General features: G+C 34.4%; 1 protein-coding gene across 1 annotated transcript in view; it reads left to right on the plus strand.

Moving 5' to 3' along the window:
• The window catches only part of LOC115874673 (protein O-mannosyl-transferase TMTC2-like), a 603,898-nt gene that overhangs the window by 503,468 nt on the left and 77,897 nt on the right, over positions 1 to 22,533 (plus strand). Inside the window, exon 10 of the mRNA XM_030889892.1 lies at positions 12,900 to 12,984. Coding sequence (XP_030745752.1) covers positions 12,900 to 12,984 — 85 coding nt within the window. The remainder of the gene's footprint in view (positions 1 to 12,899; positions 12,985 to 22,533) is intronic.

Consider the following 22,533-nt stretch of genomic DNA (forward strand, 5'->3'; position numbering starts at 1 on the left):
TTAGTTCAACATATTTTGTGAAAAAAAAACTATAAAACTGAAAATGTATGTATGTTTTAATACAAGACAAACAAGAACAAAACACCACTTACCAAAAAAATATAAAAAAAGAATAATTTCTTACTTTCAAGCTTCAAGAAACTTCCCGCATTTATTATTATATTTATCAATATAACTTAACTTATGTACAAATACAAATTTGTAATATTCCACAGCAACAAATAAAACAACATAAATAAAACAAACTATTTTATTAATAATAACACTTACCAAATTTTATATCTACCTTAAAGGTTGATTGATTAACTTTAATTTTATTTTTTTTTAAACCTGTAGCTTTTGAAATTTTTCGGCAGTACTAAAATCCATTATTTACCTATCGTGTGATGTCGATATTTTACAGCTACTCCAGTAGTATATGTTTAGTACGATCCTTGTAGCATATACGAGATGCACTTATCTAAGATGAGATGGTATACAAACTTTATTGATGGTAACTTTATTGGTGTATAAAATTTTCTGCCTGTAGAAGCGAGTGTTAACTAGGTATAAACTGTGGGTCTACAGTTAATTTTCCCTCGGTTTTTCCGCCACTTAACTTTAAAAGACACAAAACACACGTAATAAAACGAATCAAAATGCATCATCTTCCAAAACGCAGATATTTGACATAAGTTGACAATAAATTGTATGAACCGCATGTTACAATTTCAAATAAACCATATGTCAAAAGTTGACAAATGCTATGTCATTCTATTGGGAGTTGGGTCATTTTCTATCGTAAGTAAAGTAAAAAAATACCGAGTGTGTCATTTAAAATCAGAAGCTGTAGTCATTTCCAGTTAAACAGGAAGGGGTCAAAAACAACTGAATCGTGGGCAAAAAAAATCTCGTTTTTTTTTCAGTTAAATAAAAAAAGCTATAAAGGTGAGCCACTTTTAAGACACACCTGGTATAGCCGATTTAAATACGGGATTATCAGTGCCGTTTTAATTTTATTTTAAAATTGTAGGTAGCTGATGAGTTTTACAGATTTTTTCCCAATGAACGGCCTCAGAGATGGCTTGAGAATGATTTCTGTCAAATTTTACGTAAAATTATATGCAATTTGTAATCGATCATCAATTTGAAGCCAACTGAACCCCATTATTTGTTTCAACTATACAGTATAAAGTAAAGTAGACTGAGTACTTTGCTGGTTCTGTTTTAAGTTGGGTCAGTAAATGTATTAGGTATTAAAATTGTTTCTTCAAAAAAGGCCTATGGCATTTTTTTGTCCGTTAGGCAAATTCGTTTATTACTAAACCACTGCTGGCAATTAGTCTCCTTTGGATTAACGCCAGCAGTGTTTACAAAAATAACTATTATATTGAAGTGAAACTTCTTTCCGCGAGATGGGAGTAAACATTCAAGGCCGTGACACACCAAGGCCTTGACACGACATGACCTTAACAGCAACAAAAAAGTGGTCAGGAACGCGCAAACATCAAAAAACATTTGATTTAAAGCTAAAAAAAGCATTATAATATACTTTATGCTGTACCTGGGTACCTGGTATATCCTCTGTTTGTGTGCTAGAAAGTACATGTTTATGCCTATTTTCATCAATAGCTTCTGAATAACGGTCTAGGTAAAGCATTTAGCTCATTCATTTTTTTTGCATTTAGCTCATTCATTGCGCCAAACTGTTCATAGCAGAGACACTCGAAATATTCATCAGTTATATCTACCTCAATATAAGACCTCTTTATATCGACGATCATTATTATTACGTATTCTGCGGTCTCGTTATATAATTCCTTGCCAAGTGCTTTAATAGCTAGTCCCTCGGTTCATTTAGATCGGGGTTCAGAGATTTATTATTCCATAATGTGAGTTGAGTATACTTTTTGAAACCAGCCAACTATGCCTCTCCTTGGCTGCCTCTTCATCAACACCAATACATGCCTGTTGCCTTATGTTATTGCATAATGTACTTATAACTATTAATTATTCTCTATGTGTGCTCTATGTGTTACACTAATAGTTTTGTTAATACTTTATATTTTTTATATTTTTTTTGTATTTTTCATTGTTTTTTTTTGTTATTATATTTATACATTTGATATATTAATTTAAGATAAGGTAGTAGATATTGATATTATTTGTTAGGTTATACTGTAATGGTACTCGGATTCCACACGTTTTTTAAATCATATGATAAATTTTCGTATTTTGTTATTTTATCTGTTTCCGTCTGTTTTATCCTGCGGGATAATGGTACTGCTATGTCAATTATAATGCCCGTTTTATTGATCTTATCGATAAAAAGAATGTCGGGTCTATTGTGGTCCACTGTCCGATAGGTTATAGTTGGTCTGTCCCAATATAAAACAGCATCCCTAGATTCCAGGACGGGTTGCGGGGAGTACTTGTAGTAGGGAGGTGATGTTTTGCTCAAGAGTTCTGATTTTATGGCAAGTTGTTGATGAATAATTTTGGCAAGTTGATTATGACGTCCAAGATACGCATTATCTGCTAAGATAGAGCAACCAGACGTGATATATTCTATTGTCTCCCCTCTCATAGAGCATTTTCTACATACATCAACTACGTCATGTTTTAAAATGTTCTTTTCATAATTTCTGGTCCTCATAACTCCGTCCTGGATGGCCATCATGAAACCCTCGGTCTCAGGAAACAATTTTCCGTCTCTAAGCCAGGCCAATGACGAATGAAGGTCGACCCCCTCAGACTGAAGCGACTTTGGATACCTGCCATGCAGAGCGCCGTTTTTCCATCCTGCAACACGCTCCTCTATCGAGATGGGTTTGTCAATCCGGTTACGGCAACTTAAATTGAGAGGAGTGTAACCTTTATCCTGAGCCACGATTAGCCTCATTATTGCACAGTTGGAGGACATAAATCGCTACCTCATGCCATTTTCCTGTTTTAGGCATAGATCTTTAATGTTTAGCAAGCCTCTCCCACCCATCCTACGAGAAACATACAGCCTATATACAGATGAGTTTTTATGCAGATTTCTAAATTTTGTTAATTGTCTACGGTAAGGCGATCGAGATCTTCAAGGTCGGTATTTGACCACTTGACCACTCCAAAGGAATAAGTTAACACCGGTATTGCCCAAGAGTTTATAGCTTGGATCAGGTTATGTCCAGATAATTTTGTATTTAAGAGCTTCATTAGCCTGGTGTTATATTTCTCACGAATCTCCCTTTTAATTGTTGGGTGATCAATTGTTGAATTTTGGGCTAGTCCCAGGTACCGGTAAGTATCTTTTGGCGGAAGCTGCTTAATGTTACATATGACTTGTTGCCGATCTTCAATTTTACCCCTTTTGATGTTGACAGTAGCACATTTGTCAAAGCCAAAGGACATACGTATGTCCCTGCTGAAGACTTGAACAGTTTCTATTAAATAGTTGAGTTTACTCGGTGTTTCCCCATACAGCTTCAGGTCGTCCATGTACAATAGATGGTTCAGTCTCTTTCCGTTTCCTTGGTCGATCTTGTAACCGGCGGTTGTGTGGTTAAGCAGTGTTGACATAGGGTTCATTGCCAGACAAAACCAGAGTGGTGAAAGTGAATCCCCCTGGAAAATGCCCCTTTTGATTCGTACAGTACCGATATGTCGGCTTGGCAGCTTAAGGTCAGTTCGCCACTGTCGCATTAGGTGTCCGAGCGTATTTATAATTCGGGGGCACACTTTATAGATGTCCAGAACTCTAAGTAACCAGTCATGAGGGACCGAGTCAAAGGCCTTGCTGTAGTCAATATATGAGATGTTAAGGTTCTTTTGCTTTCTTTGCACTTGTTTTAGTATAACAGAATCTATAGTCAATTGTTCTTTGCAGCCCAAGGCTGCTCTGATACACCCTTTTTGTTCTGCTTCAAATATTATTATTATTATTTTTTTTTCACTGCTCAGAACAGGTTTAAAGCTGCCTTATCGGTCCATGGGGACAAGATAAGGTGCTATTGTTAATCACCTAGAAAGGAACGAACAATGTTAGCAGCATCAAGCAGCACAGATTTCTGCATTAGGCGGTAAGTATTTTCAGGTATTCCAATTACTTTTAATTGTTCTTTCAGGTTGACCGGGATAATTCCAATGGTCGAGACAATCAACGGGACTACCTGGACCGATTCCATTTGCCATATATTTTTTATTTCTATTCTCAAATCTTGATACTTTGTTATTTTTTCTGTAAACTTGCTTTGTATATTGTTGTTGTTAGGAATAGAAATATCAATTAGTAAAACTGGTTTTTTAATTTTATTTATAAGCGTGATGTCCGGTCTGTTACTTCTAACGGTTTTATTTGTTAAGATTGTTTTATCCCGGTATATTTTGAAACTATTATTTTCGACTACTGGTGGTGGATGATATTTGTAGTAGGGCTCTTGGATTTCTCGGTCAATGTTGAATTGTTTGAGGATCTCCAAGTAGATGATTGATGCGACTCTGTTGTGTCTTTCCAGATACTTTGTACTCGCAAGATTACTGCACCCTGATAAAATGTGTTCTATGTTTTCACTTCCAGAATCACATCTAGGGCACTTGTCTGATATATTCTCCTTTAGGATGAGTTTCCGGTAGTTGCGTGTTGGAATAACTTGGTCTTGCATAGCCACTATGAATCCCTCGGTTTCTGAGTAGAGATAACCCGATGTTAACCAGTGCAATGATTCCACCTTTTCAATGTGATGTTGATCTAGCTCATTTAGGTACCGTCCGTGTAACTCCTTGGCTCCCCAAGTAGCTATTTTATTAGTGATTGATGTAGGAGTTGGAAAAGCACCATATTGTTTCTACTGAGGTTCAAGGGGGTGTATTTGACATCAGCTGAAGACACCGTGACGTAAAGGTTGCTGTTCTTGGTATAAAAGTATTCTCTGAGGCTCTTTATTTGCTCCCGACAGACATTAACAACATCCAGTAAACCTCTACCTCCAAGATTTCGAGGGAGGGTCACCCGTTCCGTAGCGCTTCTTGGGTGGTGATTTTAAATTTGGTTAAGGTTGTTCGTACCAGGCGATTTAGGGATTCCAAGTCTGTATGGGTCCATTTGACTATTCCAAAAGAATATGTAAGAACCGGTAGGGCATAAGTGTTTATTGCTTTAAAGAGGTTCTTAGAATTCAAACCTGTCTTTAGAAGGGAGGTAAGTCGCAGTCGGAAGGCGGTCGATAGGCGGTTTTTAATAATTCCATGTTCTATTTTGTGTGTTTGTAGCATTCCAAGATATTTATACGGCTCAGTCGACATTGCGGAGATAATAGTTTTCTCATCTAGATTCAATTCTGGTGTTTCGCATAGTTTTCCTCTTATGATTGAAACAGTCTGACATTTGCTCGTACCAAAGGTCATTCCAATATCTGCGCTGATTTTATGAACGGTACGCAGAAGGTTTTCAAGTTGGTTTTTTGTTGCAGCATATATCTTCAAGTCATCCATGTATAGTAGGTGTGTAATGAGATGACGTCTGTTTCTCGTTCGTAGTGAGAATCCATAACCTGTTTCATTGATTATCCGCGATAGTGGATTTAAGGCTAGACAAAACCAAAGGGCGCTAAAAGAATCCCCTTGGAATATCCCTCTACGAATTGGAATTTTTGGCGATGTTATGTCAAAGGGAGCAGACCTGAGGTTGAGGGAGGTCGTCCATGAAGGCATGGTCTCTTTAAAGAATCGGCAGATTTTGGGGTCAACATTGCAGATTTCTAGAACTTGCAACAGCCAGCTGTGTGGTATGGAGTCGAACGCTTTCTGATAGTCAATATAGCCCATGAAGAGATTTCTTTTGTTATGTCTGGCTTGCTACAAAACCACCGAGTCCATTACAAGCTGTTCCTTAGAGCCCATTGCCCTGCTTTTGCAACCTTTTTGCTCTTCATGTAGGATGTTATTGGTGACCAGGTAGGTATATATTTTACTGCTAATGCAGCTTGAAAATATCCTATAAATTGATGGAAGGCAGGTGATGGGTCGATATTGGGAAGGATTATCTGGGTTTTTTGTTTTTGGTAGAAGGTGAGTAATTCCCTCCGTTAGAAAGACGGGCATTTTATTGGGGTCAATCAAAGTTTCAGTAAATTCTCTCGCTAGGTGGTTGTAAGTAGCGGAAAATTTCTTGAGCCAAAAGTTGTGAATTCCGTCATGCCCTGGACTTCTCCAATTAGGTAATTTTTTTATTGCACTTTCAACGTCGCGCAAGGTAATTATTGTGTCTTCCATTCTTACGTTCTGATGTTTTTCACGCTCCTGGTTTATCCATGCGGCATTTATTTGATGCTCTCCTTGAGACGACCAGATGTTGTTCCAGTATTGATTTAGTTGGTTTGAGTCTATGGCATTTGGATGTTGGGGGTTTTCTTTATTTGCCTTATTTCCAAGGTTGCGGTAGAAGCACCTCTCGTTTTGGGTGAATTGGGCGTTGTGCATCCGTCGTAGGTGGCTTCGTTTGTACCGTTTGAGTTTGTCTGTATGTACTGCTAGCTGTTGTTTTAATGAATTTAGAGTATCGATAACAAAGTCTTTCTGGGTTTGGCCGCTTAGTTGACGGAATCTAGTCGTTATGTCTTCTGATATCTTCTTTAAAAGGGTTTACTATCGTTTCCTTTAGAAAGTTGTTGCATGCGACCTATGTCTCTACGTAATCTGCTGATTTTGTCAGACATTCTTTTTCCCCAGGGTGGTATAGGTTTCTTATTTTCCTTAGGACGTTGGGCTACATCTTGACCATTTTGTGTAAGACAAGTTAGGGCCGCACAGTATATATGTACATGTATTTCTTCTAAATTGAAACTGGTTTTCAGTTTATCACATAGGATAGCGTTAACTCTCTCGATGATTGTTGTTGTTTGTGCTGTGTATTTTATTTTCGGAAGTGATGGTCTGAGGCGGTCGATAGGTTATTATTATTATTATTATTATTCGCTAACACAGCATTTTTAGCACAGAAATTTTTTAAAAATCTAATCGTCTGGCTACAATACTCCGTGTCGTATAACTCTGTATATACATTTACCAATCATTTAAATTAATTATTATATTAATTAACGTCTGTAATTCTTGAGAAAGCTTTTTTATCTAATTACAACCTTTTTTTAGTTAGGTTTAGTTTAAAAACTTTATCGACTATTTCGAGACGTATTTCGAAAACTGGGACGTAATAGAGGCCCATTAGCATTGCAAAACTCCACTCGAAAGCACGAAATAATTTCGGATAATTTCTGAACAATTTGTTTAAATCCCTCTCTATTTAAGCGGTTCTATGTGAGTGCTTTCGTTAACCATATCCAACCGCCCGTAAAATAGCAAGAAGTTAGGGCAGTTATGCCCATTTTATTGCTGATGAATACGGAAAAATATTTAATTTGATTATAAAATTACTATTCAGTGTTCTTAAGTAACGAAAAAAATACTTAATTAATGAATTTCTTACACTATTTCGCTAACAAAAGAAAAAAAAATCAGTGGCAAACATATTTTTTTTAACGAAAATATTCCAGTGATAACTCATATATTATTATAGTAACGTAACTTTTACTATCATAATTTCATTCGAATCACTAAAAGAACTTGGAAGAAAAATATAATTAATCGAGAAAAATAAATTAAGACTTTAACACCCTGTAGCCAAAATGTACAGGAAATAAATCCTTTACAACCTGTAGACTTTTTCCTCCATAATAGAATTAAACCTTACAGATCTACTTTGTGTTCCCCTTTCTAGTTATAACTCGTTATAACTCATCATACAGTCTCAAGGCTTTAACAAAAGCCAGTATCTGAGACGGCTTCACAGAGGCCAGTTCTCCATCCTCGACATCAGCCGTACCAAAGTTCATGACACGAATGGTCGTCGTCTCAGTGATAAGGTGTTCTGGTGTTTTCCCATTTTCCCCACAGAGTCTGCATTCGCCGTTGTTTCTAAGCTTCAGTCTACTGAGGTGTTCGTTGAGGAGACAGTGTCCTGTTAGAAACCCCGTGACAATCCGAAGATTGTTATTATTTAAATCAAGAAAAACCTTTGATTTTTCTCGGTCGTAAGTTCTGAGGAACTTTTTCGAGTGTCTTAGACCGTTGGAGTATACCCATTTCAAGTTACGGATGGAGTCTTCCAGATTCTTCAGTTCCGCTTTCAGTTGGTTCCCGTTTGGAAAACAGAACGGTTCTGGTCCAGTTAGTGGGGTGTTCGCTCCTTTCCTAGTTAGATCATCTGCTTTTTCATTGCCTTTTATCCCTTGGCGAGCAGGCACCCAGAGTAGGAGGACTTTATTTTTCTTGCCTAATTTGTTGAGCTTCTCTAGGCATTCTTTGACCAACTACGAATTGATGGTTACTGAGTTGATCGCGTTTAGTGCTGCTTGACTATAGGATGGCAATTTCCTGTTTTCGCTAGTTCCTATCTAAGGTAAATTGTACGTATCTTTCGATACCGTAAATTTCTGCCTGAAGGATACTGGGGTAGGTGCCCATTGGTTCGGAGTATTTGGTTTTCGGCCCAAATACTCCTATCCCTGTCCGTGCTTTGGTTTTGGAGGCATACCACGTTATGGCATGGTCTTTTATATGCTGAGTAAGGCGTTTCTTTCTTTCCATCCTTTTTATTACTCAATACTACAGTGAGGTGTTTCACAAAGTTGTAAATTCTTGGTATGTCACTGGCAATTGGAGAGTTCGTCCATAATATCACTAAACTATTTTTTTTCTTTATTTATCTGAATTCATATTTACATATTATATTTAGCACGTATAAAGTCAATATGACAGAAAAATATTTCTTTTAAAATTATTTTTGGCAACAATAAAGTCAATTTGACATTGAAAGGTTGAATTTGAAGGTGGCATATTTCTTATTTCAATCAGGATCGTATCATTTTTTTGATTAATTTAGTATTTTTGTATTTCTCATTACTCAAGAACGAATTCGTATAAATAATTCAACATAACAATTTGCTTCATTTTAAGGAGTTCTTTAAAAAGATAATTTTTTCTGTAAAATATAATTTGTAAAGATTTTTTAAGTTTACATTGGATTTCCTATGTCCAAGTCGGCTATGCAACAGACTGTATAGTAATTTCAAAATACTCTAAAAAGACAAAAAAACATATAATAATTTATAAAAACATAAAAAGGCTTATATTTCTATTATTTCAACATATTTCATTAAAAACTGCAAAACTGTGAAAATTAATAATTTAATAATAAAACCAACGTACAAATATTTTTATTTAATATATTATCGATAAAACAAAACAAATTTTATCCATACTGGTAATGTTAAATTGAATATTTTAATTAAAACGCTAAATTTAAATTATTATATTATTGTCGATTGGGATTAAAATTTGAATATATTTTGTATTAAATTATAGTTATCGAAATATTTATATCTTCTGGAATATACTCTACCATACAGCAAAATAAAACACTAAATCACCACAATACACCAAAACACTTTTCTTTTTGACTGGACGCGCGTTTCGCTAACCATGTTAGCATCATCAGTAGATGATTAAAACTAAACTAATATCTACAAATTGAGCCTGTTCATACTATCTTTACATTTATTAATTTTAGTGTTTGGTCCAATGATAAAAATTACTTCAAAGCGGACTATTCAGACCAGTTTGTGCAGTTTTAACTGTGCATTTTTACGCTAAATAATTTTTTTTTAGATTTTTCCTACTTTTTTTTGAAGAACGTTATAAGTTATTAATCACTGCTTCTCTATTTGCTTTCAAATCAATCTTCTTTATTTTTTCTACTGAATGAAGTAGGTATTCATAATCTGCGGTTTTTTATTCCTCTCACAATAATCCTCAATTATTTTTTGCTTTCCTTAAATATGGCATGATTTTACAGGGTGAGTCTTAGATAAGTGCAAATATTTTTAGGGGTAGTATATTTCAACCCCAGAAACACGTCTAGGAGGTTTTTTTGGGAAAAAAATTGAAAATTTGGAACTTTCTGAACATTTTTTTGGAATTCTTTTTGGTTTTAGTTAAATAAAAAACATAATTTCTTGGTAATATGGCAACATAGGTAGTAAATTAAATTTACAAGAAAGAAAATCCATAAAAGTTCCAGGAAAACCCATTATTTTTAAATTTTCAAAATAAAATATCTGGGATATTTTGGACTTATTTAAAAAACGGTAAAGAGAAACTATAGTTTTTCTTTTATCGAGATCTGCCAGGAATTACTTTTACACATATAAGGAATTACTTTTAAATCTTTTCATGTTATATGGAACGTTTAAAACTGTTTCTTGTTCTATTCGGAGTAAAATTGAATTTTTGTGCCCAGAGCTGCAACAAGTCAGTTTTAAAAAGACTTAAGGACTCTTAAGTCATTTTTACAATCAAAATGATTTAAGTCTTAAGTTAAATTCAATATAAAGTTCAAATGACTTAAGTTTTAAATCTTTGACTTAAGTCATTTTTTTTCAAGTCAAGTTATTTTTGTAAAGACTTAAATCAATATAACATTACAACTACTACAAGGCTAAGTCAGTAAAATTACTTAAATTAATATAATTTCCCTCAAGTCAAGACAACCAGAATTCAACTTAAATACCCATTTTATGAATGTTAATATTAATTTTATTGTATTTCCCATTACCTATTTTTTATTATCTATATTAATTTGTTGTAGACACAGATTAGAATAAAATATTATATAAACAACTATAATAAACAATAAAAAAATAAACGCATCAAAGGAAAAAAACGCATATAAAAACAACAACAACTTAAATAAAATTAAATTTTGTGGTACGTTGTACAGACTGTCTCATTTTTGTGTGTGTTTACAGGGTTTCTCGTTTATGAGCAGCGACACAAGATACGGTTTTCACAGTTGCTACTTTTTTAAGACACTAAAGATGGTAAACACATATCTGATGCCGCTGTTAAAAATTTACTATAAAAATATATGAAAAAAAGATCTTTAAAAAAAAATAATTTGTAAAAAGGCTTAAATCTTTTAAAAAGACTTAAATCTTTTTTAATTACTTAAATTTAAATCTTTTTCTATTTCGGAATAAAGACTTAAATCACATCAAGATTTTGAAAATGACTTAAATTTTAAGTCTTAAGTCAGCTTTCGAAATATGACTTGAAATCAAATGATTTAAGTCATTAAAATGATTTAAGTCAAAAAAAGACTTAAGTTTTCTGTGAGCTTGCAGTTCTGTTTGTGCTTCGCCTGCAATGTCGCTAGCGCTCAAACGTACAGCCTCGCCACAAAAAGTATTATTTTTACTCCTAATAAAACAATATACTGTAGTAGTTTAGGCTTTCGCGGCCATCGTTTGAAGAATTTTGGTTTTTCGGGTTATTAGGCCGTCGTCGGTTAGAATTGCTTCCTAACGTTTCGCTAGGACGAGTGGCTAGCATCTTCAGAGGTGTGTTTGCTTCGACTTCTCACACTAGACTGATGCCGAGCATAAAATTTACTATGGAAACCGAAGTAAACAACCAACTGGCCTTCCTCGATGTGCTTGTCAAGAGAAATGACGTCCTTTTGGATCACACGGTGTATCGAAAACCCACTCATACAGACCGGTACTTACACAAACTATCAAATCACCATCCAAGCCAAAAACAGGGGATTATCGGAACATTAGCAAATAGAGCAAGACGTATCTGTGCTAATGAACACATCCAAGAGCATAACTAAGCCATTTAAATAAAGCCTTTCTTGCCAATGGCTATAATGACAGAGAAATAAAGGCGGCGCTGGCACCTAGGCAGAGGAGACCTGACGTTAATGAACAGGAAAACATCATTATTAAGGCCTTCCTTCCATATGTTTCCCAGGTAACCGTAAATAGGATTGGTAAAGTTCTCAAGAAGCATAACATCAAAACCATATATAAACCTACCCAGAAAATAAGGGACAACTTAAGACCAGCCAAAGACAAAATAGAACCATTATCCTCTGCAGGGATACCTTGTTCCTGCGGTAGCGTATATATTGGAACTACCAAACGCTCAGTAGGAACGAGACTTACGGAACACAAGAGAAACTGCGGATTAGTGCAAACAGAGAAGTCAGCCGTAGCAGAACATGCTCTATGAGATGGTGACCTCAAAATCCAATTCGAAGGCACCCAAGTCATTGCCACAACATCTGGATATCATCCTCGTCTGGTCAGGGAAGCTGTTGAAATTCAGAAACATCCAAATAATTTCAACAGGAAGGAAGAAACTTTTTACTTTAACAGAATTTGGCATCCAGCTATATCTAGGACCAAAGTAGCAGCACAGAGAAGTAGACCACTTGCGGAAGAACTACCACCCGAACAAGCCACGCCCCCTCCTCCGACGAATAAATATGCGCTATGCCGACGCGGAGGCATCAGTCTAGTGTGAGCAGTCGGAGCAATATCAAAAAGAAATACAGTAACACTCGGTTATAACGTACTCGACGGGCCCGCTAAAATCGGTACGTTAGAAGGAAACAGTGAAAATATGGACACACTTGCTAATTTTTATGCATTTAATTTAACGTTTTTAACAAAATATATTACATATAATGTGATGCAAAAGGATGTATTGCTCTGAGATCGAGATTGTGTGTATACACGTTACAAAAGAATTACGGTAAAAACGAGTCCGTTAAAGAAATACAAAATATTCAAGATGTTCCATAGTGTTGGCAGGGACTTGCATGATTGGTACGTTATAAACAAAGTTGCGTTATAAGCCTGTACGTTATAACCAAGTTTTACTGTAATATAAAGTGTCAAATATAACTAAAATTATCCTCTTATTATATTGAAACCTTTTAAAGACGTGCTTCTATTTGCTTGAGTGTCTTCGACAAGGAACCGTCGCTTCTGGCCATTTCAAGTTTTTAATTGAGATGAAATTATATTTTTCAGGTTAGCAGATCGGCGGAAGCCGAACAATGGTTTCGCAGGGCTCAGCGCTTGGCCCCCGAGGACGCCAGCGTTTACCACCACTACGGTAAGGGTTCTTAATTAATTTTAATTAGAAGGTGCAAAGCGGAAAACCGCCCAGGTTTCGGCACACCGGCCGAGTCACTTCAGGTGTTTTTTTATTATGTTCTGAATTTCTTGCGATAAAGAAAGTTTTAATTTGCAACCGCGGAAAAATAAGAACTTAGTTTTAATGAAGCTGTAATGCTTTGTATGTCGCTTTAATAAGTTAAGGCGTATAGCAGCGCTTCTAAACAAATAACTTTATAATTGTGGGTCGAAATTAATCTGTAGATAATAGGAAATAAGTTTTTTTATGAAAAACCTATACAGGGTGGCGATGGCGCCTCTCATACGACGCGGAGGCTGCAAGGAGGAGTAATATAAGTAATTCTATTCAAATGAAATTTTGTGAGCATATGTAGGTTGATTTAGAGCATTTTTTAAAAATATAGAGAGTTCTACAGGGTGTCCCCAAAAGAAGTTACACATCCAAGTTGTGTTTTTTGTAATGGAACACCCTACATATTAATTGATTTTCGGATTCTAGGAGGAATAGAAAGGTGAGTTTTATTAGCGAGGTATATAGCTAAAATGTAAGCTTTATGATATATTTAACAATTTTTAAAAAAGAGGAACAAATTTAAAATTTCAATAAATGCTACCTAAATTATAATTTATCCGGTATAGCGTATTATGTAGATAAAATAACTATTGTACTTTAAATCAAATTAAAACTTGATCCAAAAAATTATACAGGGTAAAAGAAAATTAATATTGAACACCGGTTACATTTAAAGCAATTTACCCTTTTATTTTAAATAGAACATCCGGTATGTAATTTCAATGCTCAATGGAGAATTCATATACCATCAAAATACTATTAAGGTTGCCTACCTTTTAAACAACGGTTTTCCTAGACTCTTTCATTTTTATGATTTTGCGTCAATAGAGATTTATTATTTGATAAATCTATGTGGCAATGATATATCTTTTGTCAATTTAAAAAAAATTAATGTATATAGAGTAAAATATTGAACGGTAATAAAAAAATACACGTTTAAAATATATATTAATTAATACAGAATTGAAACTAGATAGAAACGTATTATTATGTAACAAAAATTATCTAGATTAAATCAAATGCTCAAAATTCTTCCATTCGTTTTCGCTGCATAAAATGATACCCTTTCAAAAGATCTTTTATGCTAAGAGGCATATGTGAAGATCTACTTCGAAAAGCAGCCACAATCATTTCTTTCATGTCAACAATAGTCAACGAGTTTTGAAAACACTGTTTTTAGCATATCCCGATAAAAAAAAAAGTCAAGACTATGTCTATGTTATGAAGTAACGTCAAACTTATCACAACCACCTAGATTTTACCAAATAATAAAGACTTACTCTCACTAAATCATAAAAATGTAAACGCCTTGGACATGTGGGTATATCGACGCGCGACGGCTGCTGTGAATACCATGGACGGCTCATCGAACAAACATCTTCATTATTGAGGTCACGATGATCAGGTCATATTCATTATATATATGATCAGGTCATATTTGATCTCCATTATTACTAAAAATTGAGATTCTGGTTACCAGATTAAATTAGTCAATCCTCCGATATTTTGGCTATATTCCATTTGGGCTGTGACCTTAATTGAGAGACGAGTCCAGGGGGAGGTAGAGAGAAGACGATCACGTGGAAGGTCACCTGAGGTGGTCACAAGAGGTGCGTAGACCAAGTCAAAACACTAGTTGGCCACAACCTCCCCGAAGCCTGACATATAGCGCAGTGTCGATCAACTTGGTCCGAGGAAGTGAGGGGAATGAACATATGATATCACCCTACTCTCACGTAGGGTGAAGGATTGAAGAGAGAGAGACTTATCTTCAACATTTCCCTCGTATAATAAAAATAATGTCATATCCATAGAAAAATAGGTTGACATAACTCCAAAATATGTTAGGAAATTCACATTCACCTAGCATTGACATTTTTCATCGTTTTATCCACATTTGACTATTAGATACCTGAGAAATTGCGATTCTGCCAATATGTACCCAACACGTGTCCAGAAAATGATTCGTACGGCAAGGAGGATACTAAAATCTGCTTAGCTACTTAACGGCTACTTTCGCTTGCCACTTTGAAAATGCAACATTTTTATGTCGAAGTTTCAGTATTCAGGTCCAGGTCTGTCTTCACTCTAACAGTCTAAACTCGATTAAGCCGATAAACCCGGGCAACGTCCTTTCTAGTAGGTGTCAAATTCATGGCCTCCTACGCTGCTCCATAAAATATGCACGCCCCTTTGATCTGATCTCCCGCAGTTATTTATCTCGCTCGGCCGCCAGGTGGTAGAGATAATGTTACCCCTTTGTAGCGTAATAAATTTTAGCCGCAGCGCAGAGTTTGATGCTTTAATTAGAATTTACCTCTTGCGGGGCTAAATCAAATTGGAACGGCGCGGCGGTGTGTTGTCTGAAACCGGCGGGGGTTTGGATGGAGAAACGTCGGAACACGCTAGGCCAGGCTCTTGCGGGTGTTAGTTGGAGGTGTGGAGGGATTGTGGGGGTTGCCGTTGTAAATTTATTTTATTACCGACCGGGGGTAAGAAAGTTTATATAAGTTTGATGGAAGGGTTCATGGGTGAGAAAATGTACGGCCGGGAATTATTTAGGAGAGGCCTAATTGCTAATTAATGTCAATCATGGTGTTCCGTATACAGTATGTCCCCGGATTGTCTTTACAAGAGGAAAAACTTTTTATTATTGATATTTTCAGAAAAAATGCATTCTTAACATTTTTGCTTGTTCTAAAATGGTTAATCCCGTTTATACTTTTCCAAATTTCCATACCTTTTTAGAGAAAATTAAAAAAAGCATAAAAATACGCATGAATTCCTAAAATGAAAGTCCTAAAAATCAAAAGGCTAAGTTTCTATGGTAATAGCATTTCGATTTCATTCTTTGATGGTAATTGTTAATTTTAATTCATGTCATATTTTTGCTATTGTTAAAGTATAACATTTTCCGATAACTATTATAACCTTTTCCGTAGCATTGAACTAAATACATTTTGTGTTTCTTCAATATCTTAAAACAGCTAAAAATATGACGTTAATTAAAATTCTATCAATAACAATCTATCAAATGAATGAAAACGAAATTATATTACCATAGAAACGCGTTTTGATAGTTAGGACTTTCAGAAAAAATCAATTTTTATATTGTCATGTTTATTTTTAAATTTTCTCTAAAACGATATGTATATTTGGAAATGTATAAACAAGATTGACCATTTTAGAACAACCAAAAACTTAAAATAATGAAATTTTTGCAAAGTGTTAATAATAAAAAAGTGTTTCCTCTTGTGAAGACCATCCGGGGAGAGACCGTATATTTTTTTAATTAAATTCTGTAACTTTTTGTTCTACAGGGTGTTTCAGAAAAACATGTGCCATCTCTCGTGGATATATTCCTTACGTAAAAATAAGATTTATTTTTCATATCAACATGGGTCCGATTCTACTTAGTTTCGTAGCTACTGGGGGTTAAAGTCTTCATCTTTTTTCAATTTATTATAATTTTCTTCCAAGTGCTTTTCGCGATTCGAATGAAATTTTGAACGTAAAATTTACTATAAGTGCCACCTATTTTAATGCTAAAAAATGAAGACATGTTCACCAGGGACGTGCATATGGGTTGTTACTGGAAATATGTGCCTCGCTACCTTTTTTTCCTATTATTGTTACCAAAATTAGGTAGCCCGTTAAATGCTGATACAAAGTTGTCTCTTGATATTTTGCCGATTTCGGTCTCTTTGTATGCATATGTTTTTTTAGAAAAATATTGCAGTGGTATGCATATGGTGCATATGTACGTTTAGTATTAAATTATGTTGCCCTCATCTTTTTACCTTCCAAATTTCATTCGAATCGCTAAAAGCACTCTCAAGAAAATTATAATAAATCGAAAAAACATGAAGACTTCCGCATGTAGCTACGGAACAAAACAAAATCAATGTAGAATGTGCAACAAATGCTGTTGGAACAAATAGAATGTTGATATGAAAAAAAAATCTTATTTTTACGTAAGGAATCTCCCCACGGGAGATGGCACATATTTTTTGAGACACTCTGTATAAAATACACTTCCTTACATTTTTCAGACATAGATAATTTAAAGCCTAGTTTTCTTAAATTCGAATTTCGGAATATATAACGGCACGAAATTTGTAAAAAGTTGAAAAAACAATTTATGATTAATATAAAATTAAGCCATACATTCGTAAAAATATATTTGGATAAATGAAAACCTTAAATAAACTTTGGCAAATAAAAAATTGGTACATAGGCTTTGTAGTTTCAGGATTTCGATTAGGTCACTCTTAATATCGGGTGAGTTGTACAGGGTGGTCGAAAGTGGCCTGTTTTAACAGAGAAAACCTATTTCCTGACTAGATAGAGCAAAACCGAGACATAGATGTCGTGGGTTTGATTTCTGAGAAACATTTAATGACAAACCGCCTGTTGATATTTTCACTGCTAACTGGGATTGAATTGAATAACATTAATGTTGAAAATTGCCCATAACTTTTTTATTCACGGAATAATAAAATTCTGTAAAAACGTTCTTAAGGCACTTTTTTAAGCACAATTCAGTGGCGTAGTCAGTTTTTTTCTATACTTGCTCTTTTTGTCAGAAATGATAAAAAATATAATTTTTTAAATGGAAATCATAGTCGGCTATGAACTTAAAAAAATTCTGGCGCTTAACCCTTTCCAACGATATAAAGTTATGTGTATTTATTTCTAAGAATAAGAGAAATATTTGGTTTGGGGACTTGATTTTGTTTTGACCTAGTTGCCTAATTATTTTTTGTTACAATTTAATATTCTATTTTTTTATAAGACTTTTGAAAAGGTAAATCAACATTCTATATTAGTATAACCAATTATAATTAAAACGGCAGGGTTATAACTGAACTATTAAATGGAGAATTTAGAGAGAATTGGATTGGAAAAGGCGGCCCCATATCATCAGGCCTGCTAGGTCCTGTGATTTAACCCCTTTCGACTTTTTTGTGGGGAAAATTAAAAGACCTTATATATGAGGGAACAACCATTGGGACGAGAGAAGAATTGCAGAAGGCTACTAGGCAAGCTTTTGGACTTATTACACCAGTTCGCTTAATAAATCGCCAAACCAAACTCTGTACGCAAAAGATGTTTATTGTGTATTCAACAAGGAGGCGATGTTTCGTTGGAAATCAAGGAGACGATCTATCATTGGAAAGGGTTAAACGCCACCATTTTTTGAAGTTCATAACCAACTATTATTTCCATTTAAAAAATTATATTTTTTATAATTTCTGACAAAAAGAGCAAACATAGAAAAAACTAACTATGCCACTGGATTGTGCTTCAAAAAGTGCTTTAAGAACGTTTTTACAGAATTTTATTATTCCGAGAAATAAAAAAGTTATAGACAATTTTCAAAATGGGTAAAAATTCAAAAAGATCCCGTATCTCAATTGGCAGTGAAAATATCAACAGGCGGTTTACGCCATTAAACATATCTGAGAAATCGAGCCCATGACATCTATGTCGGTTTTGCTCTATCTAGTCAGGAAATAGGGTTTCTCTGTTAAAACAGACCAATTTCGACCACCCTGTACATCTAATCAAAAAGTTGTGTAAGTTAAAATCTACAATAACAATGGATATCCAAAATTCTATTAGTATCAAACTAACTATATGGTTAAATGCTGCAAGTTTACTCATATCATGTGCTACAATAAATAGCGACATATTACTTTAAGACTTTGTGCAACCACTACACATAGGAAGACAATTTGTGAACAAATTGTAAGACTTGTATAATTAACGCAAGCTCGTTATTTACTGTTAGTTAACAAGATGCTGTTTGCTGTTTTAGAACTACATCGTTTGAGTAAATGAACGAATTTTCTGGTCTGGTCGTTTTTCCTAAGTAAATACAGGGCACACAAACAGAGTTAAAAATAGCTCGAATCTACGTCCTCATAATTTATTTGTACATGGTAAACATTTCTTTTAGAAAATTGCAGTTTTAATATAATTTATATTAAATTGTGTAATAACTATACAGACCGGACCACCGTAGTAGTAACATAGACAGAACCGGACGAATTAGCGTATACCTGTCCGCCGGATAAAAAGCAAGTGAAAAAATACGATAAAATAAAAATAGGTAGATATGTGATAAGAATGTTTCAGAATTTGTATTTATTCGTGTTTTAATAGCCAAAACGAATACATAGATTCTCGCGGCAGCTCTCGTGTAAAATTTATTTTTTAAGTAAAATAATGGATGTTTACGAAGTTCGTGAGAAAATTCAAATTGTAAAATGGTATTTCCAAAATAGGTCTTATCGGGATATACAAACAATTTTTCCACAAACCTTTGTAAACAGGCCAATTCCATATTTACCTACTATATCAGGAGTTATTAATAATTTAGAAACACATGGGTGCGTGCCCTCACAAAAACACAAAAAGCCTGATGTGTTGATTAATGAAGAACAGGAGTTAAAGCAAGTGTTCATTTGTGCTACCGCGGATCAAAATCCCACGTTTTCAAGTAATCAAATTGCCGAGGTAACAGATTCTTCACCTAGCACGGTTAAAAGAGCCCTTAAAAAGAATGGATACCGATCATATAAAGCGCGCAAAACGCAAGAAATTTTCCATGAAGACCAATTTCGGCGTATGGCGTTTTGTGAATCTGTAATGGAAAAGGCCAATTTAGATGAAAACTTTATTTGGCGTATAGTTTTCACCGACGAATCAAGTTTTCATTTATTGAGTCGTCATAACCCTACACAAGTACGATATTGGTCTCGGGAAAATTTGCACAAATTTTTGAGGTACGCACGCAATATCCTCAAAAGCTAAATGTTTGGGGTGGTTTTGTAGGGGAGCATATGATTGGTCCATTTTTTATAGAGGGTAATTTAACTGTTGCAAAGTATTTGGACTTGTTACAACAGCAGATTGTGCCTAGAATTCGTGAGTTATTGGGAGAAAGATTCCACAATGTCTGGTTTCAACAAGAGGGTTGCCCTGCCTACAATGCCCGTATTGTTCAAGAATATTTGAAAAATACTTTTCCCAACCGTTCAATTAGTGGATATGGAACTATTTTTTGGCCCGTTAGATCACCAGATTTTTCTCCCATGATTTCTTTTTGTGGGGTTATGTAAAATCCAAAGTGTATGGTCATAATAGGGCTAATAATCTGGATGAGCTTCAAGTAAAAATACGAGAGGCTTTCCAAACTATTAGTCCTAATATGTGTTGCCAATGTCAGACGGGGATTTTACGACCGCCTAGGCTTCTGTCTAGCACAAGAAGGTGGTCTTTTTGAACACTTGTTATAACTTTTTTTATTTAGAGTAATATTTTATTTTTTTTTTAATTTTATTGAGGTATTTTTTAATTTTGGAAATGAGTTTTGGGTTTAGAGAATTTATTTATTTGTAGTTTTGGCTTGTAAACACACTCAAATAATAAATATATAAGTATTTTTATTTTAAATGTTACCTTAAGTGAAGGTAAACACTAAAAATGAAAATAATAAATGCTCGGCACTCCTCGCGTCGTATTCCTAGTCTGTCACGACCGACCCGTCCAAGCACAACTGCAACTGTCTACTGCCTGACCAGCCGACTAGCCGGCAGTGAATAAGTACAAACGCAATCAGGTAAGCGTAAATTCGTCCGGCAAGTTGCTATGTTACTAGTAGCCTGGTCTTATCTGTATATGACCGGCTCCTGTGTGTTGAAGTGTCTGCTGTATGATCAGCATTGTGTTCGATATCCAGTCACAGTCCTTTTATTTATTTAAATAAAATATTATTTTTTAATATTTTAATTTAGTTCTGTTTTATTAATTTGCTGATGATGCTGACATGGTTAGCGAGTAAATGTTTTGGTGTATTGTGGTGATTTAGTGTTTTATTTTGCTGTTGTAACACCAAAGGTTCCTATCCCCTACTGTAATAAAATATTTACTTATCTAAATAGAGAGCGACCACCGAGCCGCCACCTTAAGAAAGTTAGTAGCATACTACCTTGGTTATAACTGCCTATTACAACCTCTCAAAAAGTGCTGTTCAGATTAAGCGACAAATTTTTGAACCCGTGTAGTTGTTAAACACTGATGACGCATCTCAAATACATGCGATAATTATAATTAATACTATTACCATTGTTAATAATAGTAGTTCCTGTTATTATAAACAAGGAATTTGATATGCGACTATTTAGAAACAGTAGATCACTCTATATGTGACCATTTACAACTAAATTGAACAAAACTACAAATTGTTTAAACAGCTTCAAAAACAGTTTAACATGCTCAGAAAAAAACGAATTACATACTAGAATGGAAAAATTTCCAACTTAGAGCTTTTGTTGCTTATTTACACAGCTGTAGATCGATTTTTTTATGTTTCTGTTAATAATTTCTATACAAATATCATTAAGAGTTTCCATACGGTTTGTACACATGCCTAATGAGTTATTAAAAATTAAGTTTTAATAAACTAGAATTACGTGAGCAAACATGAAACTCCCACTGTAATGGGTCAATATCCAAAACTAGTGCATAATTTATAGATTAAAATTGAAAAGCAATATAAAAAAGGTACGCATTTTGTTAAACTACATTAATAATTATTTTGTCCAATATTGTAAATATTGATATTTGTCTTATGAATCTTCAAGTCTTATGATTGATTTTAAAACAGTAAATATAGAAATGCTACGCCTGGATGGCGCAACAAAGGAAACAGAGTAAGCTTTACATGCAAAATAGACATTAAAACAATTAAAAGTCGAATAAAGCGACGGAAAAACCCCATAAAACACCAACAGTTTTATATTGGGTGTCATTAGTGTAATAAAATCATTTGTCACAAAATTTTTCAGTCTCAATCGTTTGGAATTATTTTACTTCGTGATTGTGCTCTATGCATTTCATTCTTCTTTTAAGATATGACGCTGTTGTTGGAAACAATTCGGTTACAAGTTTTGCCGAGTTTTAGTTCTCTATATAAATTCAAGAGTTGTAAATGGAACTTGTAATTAGCAAAATTAAATGAAGATGTTTTGTAGTCTAAAATTTAAAATAAATTGGGGCACTCGACGGAGAGAGAGAGAGAAACATATATTTTAAGTAATATCAACTAGCGATGTTGAATAAAACATTTTAAAACGCTTCATAATTTATAGAATAGACTGATTTATACAAACCACTGAGAAATAAGTCTTTGTTTGTTCGAAATCCAGTTCAGTATCATATAAAAAAATCTTATTATTAAACGTTTGTATAAGTTTGAAAAAATTATATTCTTACACTGAAATAGAAAATAACAAACGCAGTTTTGGAGAATTGCCCTTATGTACACATCATCGCAATTAGTCTTATGATTGAATTTAAAACAGTAAATATAGAAACGCGATGCTTGCATGGTGCAACAATGAAAGCAGAGTAAGCTTTAAATGCAATATAGACATTAAAACAACT

The sequence above is a fragment of the Sitophilus oryzae genome, unplaced genomic scaffold (assembly GCF_002938485.1).
Source record: "Sitophilus oryzae breed Bouriz unplaced genomic scaffold, Soryzae_2.0 scaffold_1297_pilon_pilon, whole genome shotgun sequence".
NCBI lineage: Eukaryota > Metazoa > Arthropoda > Insecta > Coleoptera > Curculionidae > Sitophilus > Sitophilus oryzae.